Here is a 14,248-nt window from a genome sequence, read left to right on the forward strand (position 1 = left end):
AGTCTTCTAATAGAAACTACACACACACACACACACACACACACACACACACACACACACACACCTACTCATCCATACAAGTCTTCTAACATGGGACTTTTGCCAATAGCAAGAAATTTGAAAACTTATATAGAAGTATAGTATATTATTTTAATGAGCTTTCTATATGATATTAAGGCAATTAAGCATGCACTGGATCCAAATTTATGTCATGTTTGCTACAAGAGAAGATTTGTGGAAAAGTTGGATAGACATCAAACCCGCTTACCGCTAAGCAGATGCTTATCTGATTTCTTAGAGCTCAAGTTACTTTTTCAAGATTGAATCTCACTTCACTGACAATTTCCAATCATTAGTTGTGGTGAGGAGGTTAGAGAAACTTTGTCCTTGATATTTTATTTTGATCTGTTTTCTTCATGTTTGTCTTTATCTTTACTTTAGTTTGGAAAAGATTAAGTTTTATAATAATTGAAATGTCCATTTGGCAAAATTCAGTTGAAAGGTGTGTAAGGGAGTCTTCACTGGAAAAAGTACCACTAACTTGATAAGTGTAATAAGTGAATCTCCAGCTTTGCTATATGATATTTCAAGGACTTCATGTTTTTTTATTAGATAAAGATAATGGGAAAACTATTTACAGGTTTGTAAATTGTAAAGATTACTTGAAAACTGAAGTACAAAAGAGCAAATAGGATTGTGCAGACAGGCACTTAAATGAAACCTCTTTAGCATTTTTTATGTCTTTGTAACAAAATCTATCCCAGAGCTGCTCTTTTGCCGGATTTCTGAAGAACATTGGCGTGGGGAAGCATAGTTACCTTTCATTGCATTATGAAGGAAAGACATTGGTGGAAATGGAGTGACACGTTTGTTACTGTCATACTGTCAACTTGCACTGAATTTGACTTAGGGGGAAGAGACCTTAAGGACGGAGGACATACTGGAAGTAATCGAGGAAGAAGGCGACTCGATTGCAGTGATCCTGTTCAGTGGAGTGCAGTTTTACACTGGTCAGCTCTTCAACATGCCTGCCATTACAAAAGCTGGGCAAGCAAAGGTAGATAACTCTTCTCTCCTTGTCACTTCCTCAGGCAGCACTCTGCTCAAGAGTGGTCCACCTGCGTTATTTTATGTGTGCTTTAAATTGTTTTGGAATCTTTTTCTTTAGAAAGGAGGCTTAAATTTTAATATATTATTATTACTATTGCTATGCTTGTTGTATTTCAAGCCATAAACATGTAAACACATGACATCAATGATCCAACCTCATTCATCATAATATCATCCTCATGTGGGCCCATAGAGTCCAGGATGAGCACATTTTGCCCACATGATGTGTGTGACTCTTCAGACAGCAAAAGAGGGATGAAATATTACGGTCTTCAGGACATGCAAGGACTGTTAAAAAGCCCACTTCAGTACATTGTCATACTGTAACTTGTTCTAAATGTTAAAGCTAGGTACTTCCAGATAAGGAAATATGGACTCTATTAGTAGCTCATATAGAGTTATCAGTAGGATGAGTTTTACTCAAGTGACTTTAAGGATGCCATTTTATTTCTAACAATCTTCTAGCTTTATAATATTGTCTATAGCAAAAGTGTTTATTCCCCCGTATACTATTAATTCAAAATTAAATTATTTTTAATTGTATATCATGTTTCTCTCTATATAAGTAAGTGAGTTAAGAATTTTTTTTATTAATTTTGGGCTATAAGCAAGAAATCAACTGGGAAAAATTTCAATAGTAATAAGTTATATTTAAAATCCTAAGTAGCTGTTCTGTTTGATTATGCAATCAAGAATTGTATTAAAAAAGGTGACAATTGAATTTTATTCTGAACATGAATAAGTTATAGGATTACTATATATGTGAGATCCAGTTAATATATGCAGTTATTGAAGCTAATGACTGGAACTAATGAAAAGAAATTTAACACTATTTTCAGTGGTCTCTAGGAATTTCCAACCAGGACTTCCAGCTGATTTGATGGATAACTGTGAAAGTGGTGTGTTACAAGAGATATAAAGATAATGTCTTCTTAATTTAGATATTAAATCTTAAGCACCAAAATAAAGGGAGGCCAATAAAACTTGTGTTTTAAAATGTTCTGCAAGTAATCAGCAGCCATGTTCCCTTAGTATGCAAGCATGTCTCATTAACCTTCACAGAAATGAGACAAGGGACAGAGAAGAAAGACCATGAGCTTGGCATTCATACAGTCAGGTTTTTCAGACACTGGCTGGATCTTCGCCATGTTAGATGATCCCTATCAAGTTACTTGACCTCTCTGAGCTTCTGTCTCAAGTTTATAATAACAGCATCTACCTCATGCACTCAGAATTAAGAATGTAGTATCTAAAGATTTTCGTGACTGCCTCACGTTCTGCCGTTAGGCAGGAGTCCCTCCCCACTCTGCTCTCTTCAGTGGATATGAAACAATGGGGAATGTCTCAGATATTGACTTTATTTCCCATTAAAATTGAAAATAAGGGAGTTAGAGAGATGGCTCCATGATTAAGAACATTTGGTGCTATTGCAGAGGACCAAGATCTTGTTCCCAACATCCACTTGGCAGTTTAAAGCATTTGTAACTCCTATTCCAGGCACCCAATATCTTCTTTTAGCCTCTGAGGCACCAGGCATACTCGAAGTACATATACATACATGCAGGCAGGATACTCACATATTCAAAATATAAATAAAATTTTAAAATCTTAAAAATGTTTATTCGGTTTTATATTGAACTCTTGTTAAGGGATTTAGTTGCGGGAACTAGTCTCTAAGTGTGCCACAGGCTGTCATTCATTTAACATGTCTGTGGAGTCAAATTCTCATGACACCGTCAGTCAAACAAATGAAGGGAAAAATGAGCGCTTCCCATCTAAATGCAATGAGGCCATGGGAATGAACTAGGGATATGGCTGACTTAGATTTACCCATTATCAAATTTCTTTTAACAAATGTTTACCCTCTTGCTGTCCAATTGCTTTCATTCTCAACTGGAGCTGAAAAATTAGGCTAATTTAAAATTAGACTTATGTAACTCTCCTGTGTGGTCTGTGAATATAAAGCTGATGAAAGAGACAGGGAGGAAATTAAAGGTGTCAATCACGAAAGAAACTGACAATTGTAAGGGGGAAGGAGACTTCAAATTATCACTGCTAAGACTTAAAGAGTGAGGTAAAAGAGAGGGAAGTTTCTAGAAATTGAGCATGATAGCAGCCAAAATGACAGTGAATAGAGCAATGAAAATCAATGAGTCACTTATGAAGTAAAAACTTCAAAATCTTGAAGGGAAAATTTCAAAGTTTGTAGTAGGGAAGTGGGTCCACACATTTTGAAAGGTAGTTTAAAAATGCATATATACCAACAACAGCACAAATCATAAGTAGCTGGAGTTACTTTGTATTTTGAAATTAATTTAAAAATCAGCATATGGTTCTCCAGGACTTGTTAGGCAACCATAGTGCTGAGGTGTTATGGATGTACCTTCTTCGTCATTTCCAGGAGATGCTTTCTCACAGCAGATTTCCTGGTCCTCCAGCTCTTAACAGCCATTTGCCCTTTCAGACAGTGTTCTCTGAGCCTTGGGTGTAAGAGCTGTGTTGGTTCAGTTGGGGCTGGGCACCCCATGACCACTTGTTCTCTGCTTTTTGAAAGATGTGCTAACAAGGAAGGATAAAATCTTAAGGGGCCAAACTATAGACAATGAATGACAGACAACTAAAACATGCTGAGAGCAGGAGAAATATTCAAGGATAAACCCTCTAGTTGATTATACCAAGTGGTCAGCTCTGAAATCATATACATAAAAACAACACTAAACAAATCGAGCATATCATGTTTATATATATTGTGTGTGTGTGTGTGTGTGTGTGTGTGTGTGTGTGTGTACTCATGTGTATGCTCAAACATGCACACACATTCCGCTCATAAGGGCAGAGTCTTTGTGCCTTAATTTCTTCCCAATGCCCCCATCCTTTTTTATTTTTATTTATTTATTTATTTGGTTTTTGAGACAGGGTTTCTCTGTGTAGCTTTGTGCCTTTCCTGGAACTCACTCTGTAGGCCAGGTGGGCTGTGAACTCACAGATATCTGCCTGCATCTGCCTCCCGAGTGCTGGGATTAAAGGTATGAGCCACCACCACCCGGCCCAATGTCCCCATTCTTAATGCTGGTATTATTTAACAACTTGGTATTATTCAACAAGTTGGTATTATTTAATAACTTGTGAATTGGGAGGATACACCAATATTTAGAGGATAGACCTTCCCATCCCAGATACTACCAACTTTACAAATATAACCTCTTTTTCCAGTTTGACTCTTTATAGAAGTTCAAAGTGTGTGCAAATATAGACCTTTTGTGCCTGACTTGTTCCTAGATTGTAGTACTAATTCATCTATGCTGTACTGAGCTGCAGTCTTGCTTCCTTGTGTTTCCATCTGAGTATAACATTCACAGATAGGAAATACAGCACAATTTCTCAATTTGCATCAGAGCAGATGTTTGTTTGTTTGTTTGTTTGTTTTTCCATTTGAAGGCTGCTTCTATACATGCTACTTCAGCTGTTATTACAAATCACTTAGGGTAAGCCTCCATTAAATTTCTGGTAAGGCTGTATCTTAGAAGTAGGATCCCTGGATTATAAGTTGTGTGTGAATTCAGTCATAATCAACAATACCCACCACTTTCCTACAGAATTATGTAAATTTGGTGTCCACTTTGAGCAGTGTGTATGAGAGCAATTGTTGCCCTGTTGCAGTCTTGGTATCAGTTACTCACTGCCTTGACTGAGTCAGAAACTTTCAAATGTGTGCTATATGACTTGGGTATCTTCTTTTGTGAAATGCCTTTTTAAGTTTTTTTTTTTTTAACCCATTTTCTACTGTTTTCTGGTTAGGTTGTAAGTGGTGTAAAGTTAATTTTTGAAGGACAGAAGAATATTAAATTTTCAATAGGTATCAAAGATGAAATCAAATTCATAGAAAAAGAGTTGATACCACAACTTTGACTTATAGGGCAATTGTAAGATGTGGAAGTGCTTTTCATAGCAAGAGGAAGGTCAGAGATTTGGGTGACAAGGTTGAGGAAAATGAAACAGAGTAGATAAGAAATCATAGGGAAGGCCATGAGGTGTCAGAAGACATGAGTTTGAGGAGAGATACTCATCAGTTCTTGGAACTACATGGTTGTTTCATATTACTGAACAACCTATCTTTCTGGAGCTCTGATTTCTATATTTCTGATTTTCGTGGTCTGTTACTTGTTTCTACTAACATTTCTTTTCTATACCAGCAATATGCAGATATATCCCCTTAACCTCCACCACCATCTCTAGTGATTTTGAAACTGCTCCTCAACTCAGCCATTGCTGCCAATTGAAAAGCCCTGGATTGCAGGACAATGAAAAATCAATAGTCAATGCTAATCTTCCCATAACACTTGGACATCCAGCATGTGTTTCAAGATCATGTGCTTCATCATTATGCCACACTTAGGGCCCAGCTCTAGTTTCCTATCTGAATCATTTTTTCTTTCTTTTTTCCTTCCTTCCTTTCTTCCTTCCTTCCTTCCTTCCTTCTTTTCTTTCTTTCTTTCTTTCTTTCTTTCTTTCTTTCTTTCTTTCTTTCTTTCTATCTTTCCTTCTCCCTTCATTCCTTCCATTTATTTATTTATTTGTTTGTTTGTTTGTTTCTTCCTGATACTTCAGATGAACCCTAGGGACTTGCACCTCTCCTTCCTGAATGCTAAAATTACAGTCATGTGCCACCATGCTGAGCCTTCTGACTTACCATTTTTTTTCCAGAGAAACTTCAAAATGGTTTATTTTCTATTTAATTATTTTAAAGTGAGAAGAAATCACCTGCATCCAGTATTTTCTTAGAGTCCAGTTGAATGGTTTGCTGTGTGCCACATTTACTTTTGGAAGATATTTGAAATTTGTTGAACCAATAGTGACATGCACAGTACTTTTAGAGTTTTGAAATTACATTAGTCATTTTCATTTTTTGTTTTATTCTTCCCTCTTGTATTACATCCCATGTACTGCAGTTTCCCCTCCCTTCCCTCCCCCAGTCTCTCCCCCCTATCCCCCAGCTCCAACCCTCCCCTCCATCTCCCCTCAGAAAAGAGCAGGCCTCCCTGCAGTATCAACCAAACATGACATAACATGCTACAATAAGACCAGGCACATACCACCATATCAAGGCTGGATGAGGCAACCCAGTAGGAGGAAAAGGGTCCCACAAGTAGGCAAGAGTCAGAGACCGCCCCTGCTTCCACTGTTAGAATTTTAACCAAACACTTTAAATTCTGCTTACTCACTGTCTGTCTTTTCTTAAGCATTCCTCAATCAAATATTAAGATTTGCAGTTGTATTAATTGTGTGATTTACATACTAGACAATAGTGTATTAATTATGTATTTTACATTAATAAACTAATAAGTAACTAATATAAAATGTATATGTTGTTAGGGTGTATTAGTATTATATACTTTTTTTTTCTTGGTTTTTCGAGACAGGGTTTCTCTGTGTAGCTTTGCGCCTTTCCTGGAACTCACTTGGTAGCCCAGGCTGGCCTCGAACTCACAGAGATCCGCCTGGCTCTGCCTCCCGAGTGCTGGGATTAAAGGTGTGCGCCACCACCACTCGGCGTATTATATACTTGTATATTAGGAGAATTATATTTGAGTATACTTTAACTGATGAAATGCACTTATCAGCATAACTTATTTTGTCTGCCTAGCAAATTAAGATGATAGTAATGTTTACTTCATAAGCCTCCTTTAAGAAAAATTAAGAGAAATGACATCTTAAAAATATTTAATACTTGTTATGTGGTAAGTACTCAATAAATGTTTATAAGTTTCGACATGCAAAAAGAGTAAATAGATATTGGGATATATAGATTCCTTGGAAAAGGAAATAGTGAAGAAAGGAGACTTCCAGGTTAAAAAAAAAGGAAGGGAGTTTTTCATGGTGAGTGAGTATTTCTGCATGAGAATGCACACAAGAGCAGAATAATATAGACAGCTTGTTAAGAGCAGAAGAAGCTATGCTGAAGCTTCAAAAGTTAAACAACAGACTAATATACCATTCGATAATTGAATTCTTAAAAATCTCACTGTAAACTCCTCATGCTCTCTGTCCTCAAGCAAATGGCTTACACCACCTGAAACACCTGGTTCCTGGCAGATAGTAAGTGCCCAGTCATTACCCATTGAAGGGGTAGATGAATAAATAAGTCGCTTTAATCCTTCATCCCTTTGACACATTACAGTAACACACATATGTGGGTACTCATGTATTTGTTTCCTTTGAGCCTACTAAAACTAAAATGCAGATGGTGGATTAAAAGAAATAATTCTGCAAGACATCTCTTTATCATGTAGCAGTTTTTATTTTTGTATGTGAGTTATATGTCAGGCTCAACCATAAGGCCTTTCTATTGCTAATAAATATTAATAGGAATTGTAGTCCAATCAATGTTAATAAAGTTGAATTAATTCCCAGCTATACATGGTGATCTGTACCTGTAATCTTAGCCACCATCTGGGAAGTTGAAGTAGAAGAATCATTTTAGTCCAGCAACTTAGGGCCAGCCTGGGCAACATAGGAAGACCCCATTTCCTCAAACCTACACAGAGTGGTGGGAGAAACAAGGAGAGAGATGGGGAGAGCGAGAGGGGGCAGGGAAGGACAGAGGGATGGAGAAAGAGGAGAGGGACTATGGAAAATGGCTCACTGAGTAACAACACTAGCTGAGTAAGCTGAGGATCTGAGTTCAAATCCCAGCACCAATGTAAAAATCTGGGCATAGCCACAGGTGCTCCTGTTACTCATCACTGTGAAGAGTAAGAGACAGGAGGATTTCTGGGGTTTGCTGGCCAGCCATCCTAGCTGGAATAAAATGACACGCTCAGGTTCAATGAGCAACATTGTCTCCTGGAAATAAGGTGCAATTGATAGAATAGGACACACGGCCATTGCGAATGCACATGGACACGTACAAGAAACACACACACACACACACACACACACACACACACAAACAAACAAACACACAGACACATGCAAACACATACATGCATGTGCATGCACACAATTGATTGAATGATAAAGAAAACCACAGAAAACTGATAAATATCTCATTGGTAAAATCAACTAGCAAAAAGTCAGAGATACCAAAGCAACATCCACATGTGAATGGTCATTCATTTATCTTCAGCATAAATCCCAACTTTTCTTTGAAAAGTTTTCATGTCTGTAAGTGCACAAATAAATGATTGCCTAAGCTTTTAACAGAAACCTTAGCTGTAATGGTTGAAGTCAACTTCCAGGAACTGTTATAGTATAATACCAATAATGCTTATGTGGGGCATCAAGACTTGCAGTCAGTTTGAATGCATTAATAATAAACCAAGTCACCAATAATGCGTTGGTGTCACATTAAGAAAAAAAAATCAAAGCATTTCCCTTGGGTCACTTAACCAGGAGAGAGCCCAGATTTGAATTCTATACTTGCTCTCTGTCTTCTGTCTTGTCTGTCAGAGGAGTATAAATCTGTGCCTGCCTCAAGGCTGTCTTGTAAATGTGTCCCTGTAGCTGTATCTGTCTGTCTGGGTGTGTCTGTCCCTAAGAAAGGACTTTGCTCTCTTTCAAAAAGCAGCATAGTAAGCACCACATGGGGGAAGGAATGCGATACTTTAAAGAAATCTTTAACAGAGTTTTACGAAGGATTAAGTCACTGACTCCAGCTCACCCCAGCTGGCCCAGATAACAAACAGTATTACAAATAACATTGTTTATACAGCAATAGCTGTAGTTGGCTTACAACACTTATGATGGACATTTATTTTATAACGATAAGCTTAGTCTTCCTTTGCTGTTTTCAGCAAGTGATTATCATAACACATTAATAAACATGTATGCATTCATCTTGGGTCAGGAGCATGGAAGAACATATACCTTGAGATGACACCATTACAGTTTAGGCTGTAATGTTGGTTATATGGGATATCCAAGGCAAGTAAGGTTGGTTGTTATATTTTTCTCTTAAAGGCATGTTAAACAAACAGGGCAAATAACAGTAGGCTAGAACTCTTAAGTCTTACATGACTTCAAGTTATATTATTAATTCCAGCTGTGAGGTACAACAAAAGCTTCTGTCTCTTAGAATATAAGATACATTTTTCTCATAATGCATTGCCACAGATGCTAAATGAAATATATATTAAAATACATATATTTTACTTTATTATATATATATTATATATTATGAATTAGCATGATGTGTGTTCACTTTTTTTTGTAGCCCAGTCTAGCCTGACATTTATGATCCTCAGCTTCTTGACCTTTTATGTTATGATCATGTGCTTACTTGCCTGAAGATGCATAGAATTCTGATGTACAAAAATTAAGCTCTTACACAAAAATTTAATATTACATTAAAATAAGACAGTGTATGAGGGTGACATAGTTGGAAGCAGCTCTTCCAAGCTTTATGAACTTAATGAAGACCATTGGAAGACACTGCAGGGCTTTAGGTGTTTAAGAAGACAGATCCATTTTAACTTTCAAAAGGAACTTCCTACCCGCAAGGGTGAAAATGGATGGGAAGGGAATGAGAGTGGGCAAAATGAAAAAGTATAGCATTATCTTTGCAAAAATGTAAAGACTGTTGTTGTGATGCACTTCAGTGTTTTGATCATTTGAGAAATCATTTTTATCTTCATTCCCTCAGTTATAATAAAAATTAGTTTTAAATAATCATTAGAGATTGTATCTACACAGAATTCCTGAAGTATAATATAGACTATCAAGGAAATCCAAGGAAAAGAAATTGAGAATGTGTGTTTGTGTACATATGTGTATGTGTAAGTGTGTGTATGCATGCTTTAGATAATAAAAGTGCTGTGGCTGCCCAGAAAATGATTGAGAGCAGAACATTAGTCTTTGTTTTAGTAAGGAGAGAAGTAAATTTTAAATGGAATGTGCCATTAACACTGGTCTTTGGAATGGTAGAGGATTGCTGTACTACACTCAGAAAATTATCCATACTCTTAAATCCTCCCATTTGAAATCCAGAAATTATTAAGTCAAAATAAATTGGTGAGGATCAGTGCTCAGGAATCTAAAATTATAGAGCTATTTCTAAGCAATCTCTTCAGGTGTTTTATATAAGACTTGATTAAGTGGACCATACAAGATAAAAATAATTTATTCCCAGCGGAAGAATATTCTAGACTCCAGATATTGTTTTAGGATTATAGATCTGGGAAAAGCAAACCTCCTAGTTGTCAATCAGGATTTCTGATATTGCAGCCATTCCTATCAAAGGCACGAGGGAGAGCTAATTTTCTGATATCAAACCTCATTTACCTGATAATTCCAGGACCACCTGAAGGAGATGTTACAGTCAGAAGGTTTTTTCAGATGAAACAAATGATGTAATTAGTTATCTAAATCTCAGGGCTGTTCCTCTTCCATTCCATTTTCTTATCTTTTGACTAATCAAGGAAGATTGCTTTGTCTTTGTTGTGATGAAAAGTAAAAAAATTCCAATGCAAAATGTATATAACCATGTATATACCCATTCTAATTTATTCACTACTATAATAATAAAGAAAGACTATGGAATTCTAAGGGTTCCTGGCACAGAAGAAAATGCAAAATAAAATACAGAAATCACCCACATCATTTCCTCTTCCCATTTCTTTTTTCAGGTGAATTATTAATGTAAACAAGTTTAGTACTATCACCTTCAAAGTTAGTTGAGTTGGAGAATGTTCATTTACCCACAGATAGTCTACCTAAGGTAAGGCAGTGACGAAAGAAGAGAACCATCAAATTATCTATAAGAAATCTTTTCCATTCTTTTGGTTTCCTTTGGCATTTTTTAAAAAATTTCTTTACTTTTTGTTATGTGTGTCAGCATTTTTCCTACATGTAAGCATGTGTACCACATGTGTGCCTAGTGCCCACACAGGTCAGAAGCAGGCTTTGAATCTTCTGGAACTGGAGTTCCAGATGTTTAGGGGCCCTCATATGCATGTTGGGCAACAAATCCATGTTCTCTGCAAGAACAGCAAGTACTCTTAACCACTGAACCATCTCTCCAGAACCTGTTTTGGTATTTCTAAGGCAGGGTCCTGATATGCAGCTATCTGAGCTCAAGCCTATCACCTTTCTGCCTCAGCAGGAGCCCTGGAAGTGCAAGCATGCAGCATCATGTCCAGTTTTAAAAATTGGCTGTGATGGGACAAACTTAAGAGAGGTCTCTTTGACTTATTGTGTAGATTTTAATGTGGCATCATCATATTTAGTGCATAATTAAAAACAGAAAAGGAAAAGTTGGTTAGGGATTTTATTACTATGATTGACAGAAATCACTCAAAAAATACTTTCGAGGACAGTGTTTCTTGATTTCACATCTCAAGTTGGGCTGTCTCCAGATAGAGTCACCATTACTATGTAAAAGAAAAATTAAAAGGTTTTTTTTTCCACCTGTGATGGAATCTTTACAGATGAATGTCCTCTGTTTTCATTCCTCGGGTTGACCCCTACCTACTCAAACAGGCAAAAGCCTGCTCTGGAGATTTTCCTTGCTGCCCTCATTCTCGTGGTAAAGAAAGTGTGATTTAATTACATATAAACAATTAAAATTTATGATATTTTATATAAAACTACCATTTGCAAATATCTCAGGAAAAACCAGAAGTTTATTTGGATCATCATTCCTGCATCTTAACAACTCTAACCTAAGAACTCCCTAAAGGCAAGCCAATGGCTCTATGTTGTCCTTGGTGCTAAAGCTGAATCACAACTGAGGTTTACATTCATGCTTTGCCCTGTGGCATTCTTACAATGGGAAAGGAAGCATTCTCCCAGGCCCAACTTATATGTAAACTTGTCTGACTTTAGAGCAGCAGTTCTCAACCTGTGGGCCATAACCTCTTCAGGGGTCTTAAGACCATCGGAAAACATTACTATTCATAACAGTAGCAAAATTACAGTTAAAAGGAGCAATGAAATAATTTTATGGTGGGGGTCACCACAACATGAGGAACTATATTATAGGGTCACAGCATTAGGAAGGTTGAGAATCACTGCTTTAGGGATCCTACATGTGAAATACTTGACCTTCATCATGAAAGCTTTTGCACCTCTGTGTAAGGAATTTATCATCCTGCAGTATTTCCAGAGCATGATGGGAAACATATTATTGGTTTCCTTTTGCTCTGCCTTACAATTTTTTCTACACCTATTTGGACTCTTAAGTTTAGGAAGCTTAAATCAGTAGAGTATCAATGACTGACTCTACAAACTTCACAGGCTGCAAGCTTTTGCTTTGCACAAAATGATTTGCTTTAAATACATGATATGTCTGTGAACAGATATCTGTGTGTTTTCAACAAAAGTGTTGGTCAGGCAAATTGAAGGGTCACAATATCACATAAAGAACAGAATTTAAATATGATCATTTTCTGGAGAACTACTTATAGTGGCTAGTTACCCTAAAAATTGGATACTTTTGTTAATTTTGAGCTCCTTCCAAAGTCTTCTCTACTCGCTGTCATTCTTAGACCATACATGGTGTTCCATTAGGTCATTAAAAATTCAATGAACTAAATTAAGCATGAAAAATTACCTTACTCTATTTTCTCACTTAAGATATCTGAAATAAATCAAACAGGCTCATTTTTTTTTTTTTAGTAAGATCGTTGTCAGACAGGCCTAAAATTGTGCAAGAATATGGTGCTGCTAAGTCCATTATATTTTCCTGGTTTTGTACACATGAGATTAAATTAGGAAAGGATCTGAAGGAAAGTGTGGCCATGGGTAGAGTGCTTGTCTTGAATGCATGTGTCCTAAGATTATATACCCAGCATTGAAAAGGGTTGGGTAGATCATCAATCTGTGGAGTATAAGCGACAGAAATTGTGAGACTGAAGTTTCCAGCTTAAAATTATAGTGTGCATCAGAGTCTCTGAATTAATTTGCTTTTCCTGTCTCCCCAGTCCATGATTCTTACTCTACAAGCAACATTTATTTTTGCCTTATGTATTCAAAATAGATACATTAAATCTCACTAAATCGTACTAGAAGATGTCCCTCTCCTTCTTTCCATTCTTTTTCATCTTCAGATTTCCCAGGCTTATTTGGGAATCGAATCCAGAGTCTCATGCTACCTAAGTGCTTTATCACTGAGATAGTCCAGTCTCCGTGTGGACTTTGTAACAAGAGAACTAAAAAGATGCCTGTCTCCAAGAAATGATGCATTCTATAAGTGGGGTTATAATAACAGCAGCTGCTTCTGACAGCCTACTGTGGTTCAGGTGCTTGCTATCTAGTGCAGTGCTTTGGATTTCCCAGAAAATACACTAGTGATTTTACATCATGGCTCAGATGAGAAAACTAATTCTACAAAAGCACTTGCCCTGCACACTTAAGCAGATAATGAGGGTTGGTGTTGGAGTCTACTTTCAGAGTATACCAAAGCTATCTTCTCAATGGCTGGCATGGAAGATATCTTTCTACTAGACTATCTCTTTTTCTTCATTCAAATTAATCACACAGTGGCAAAGAAGTCTGAGAATGTATGAAACTCAAAGTAAAAAATTATCTCTTCTTATCACCTCCTTCCTTGAGTTTTAGATTACACCCAGTTTTCAAGGATAGAAAATGGAGAATATTCCAGGTAAGGGTCTGACCAATGTCAGCATTCAGAAGTCACTTCTCAGACCTTCAGAAATACAAACTCCAACTCACATAGAAAGCTCTTAATACTTGGTTTCTCCACCCCTCTTTGTGGGTATCTCACGCAGCTGCTTCATTAACCATGGCTCCAGATGAAGGCCCACATATCTGTGCACCTGCATCTCTTTAGTGCTTTATGTGGTGTCAGAAAGAGTTCCTTCTAAACAAGAGTATGCAAGTCTTTATAGGAATGGATGAGATCTAAATAACACTGGGCAGATTTGCAGCAGGAAGTCCCTAGACACTTCACTGGATCTTGGATCTGCGGTGCAGGGCACAATCAATGAACTTGGTTCTTTCCTCTGTATGTTGACCTCTCACTTTCGTGGGATTGGCTTTAAAGGGAAAAATAGAAGACCAAATGGGGGAAACTCTACTTTCTTTCAAGAACTCAGTTAGCCAGGGTGTACAGACATAAAAACATTTGCTTTTGACTATTGAGTACTCTAGCAAATAGTCTACTGAATCTCATGAAATCAAT

The 14,248-nt window shown here is 37.0% G+C and overlaps 1 protein-coding gene and 1 long non-coding RNA gene across 2 annotated transcripts in view; one reads left to right on the forward strand and one right to left on the reverse strand.

Annotated features, from left to right (window-relative positions):
• The window catches only part of LOC131909120 (uncharacterized), a 250,806-nt gene that overhangs the window by 98,734 nt on the left and 137,824 nt on the right, over nt 1–14,248 (reverse strand). The gene's annotated exons all lie outside the window — the stretch shown is intronic.
• The window catches only part of Kynu (kynureninase), a 134,712-nt gene that overhangs the window by 55,928 nt on the left and 64,536 nt on the right, over nt 1–14,248 (forward strand). The window contains exon 8 of the mRNA XM_059260433.1: nt 911–1,057. Within this exon, the coding sequence (XP_059116416.1) occupies nt 911–1,057 (147 nt within the window). The remainder of the gene's footprint in view (nt 1–910; nt 1,058–14,248) is intronic.

This window comes from Peromyscus eremicus, chromosome 4, assembly GCF_949786415.1.
Source record: "Peromyscus eremicus chromosome 4, PerEre_H2_v1, whole genome shotgun sequence".
In the NCBI taxonomy this organism is placed as follows: domain Eukaryota; kingdom Metazoa; phylum Chordata; class Mammalia; order Rodentia; family Cricetidae; genus Peromyscus; species Peromyscus eremicus.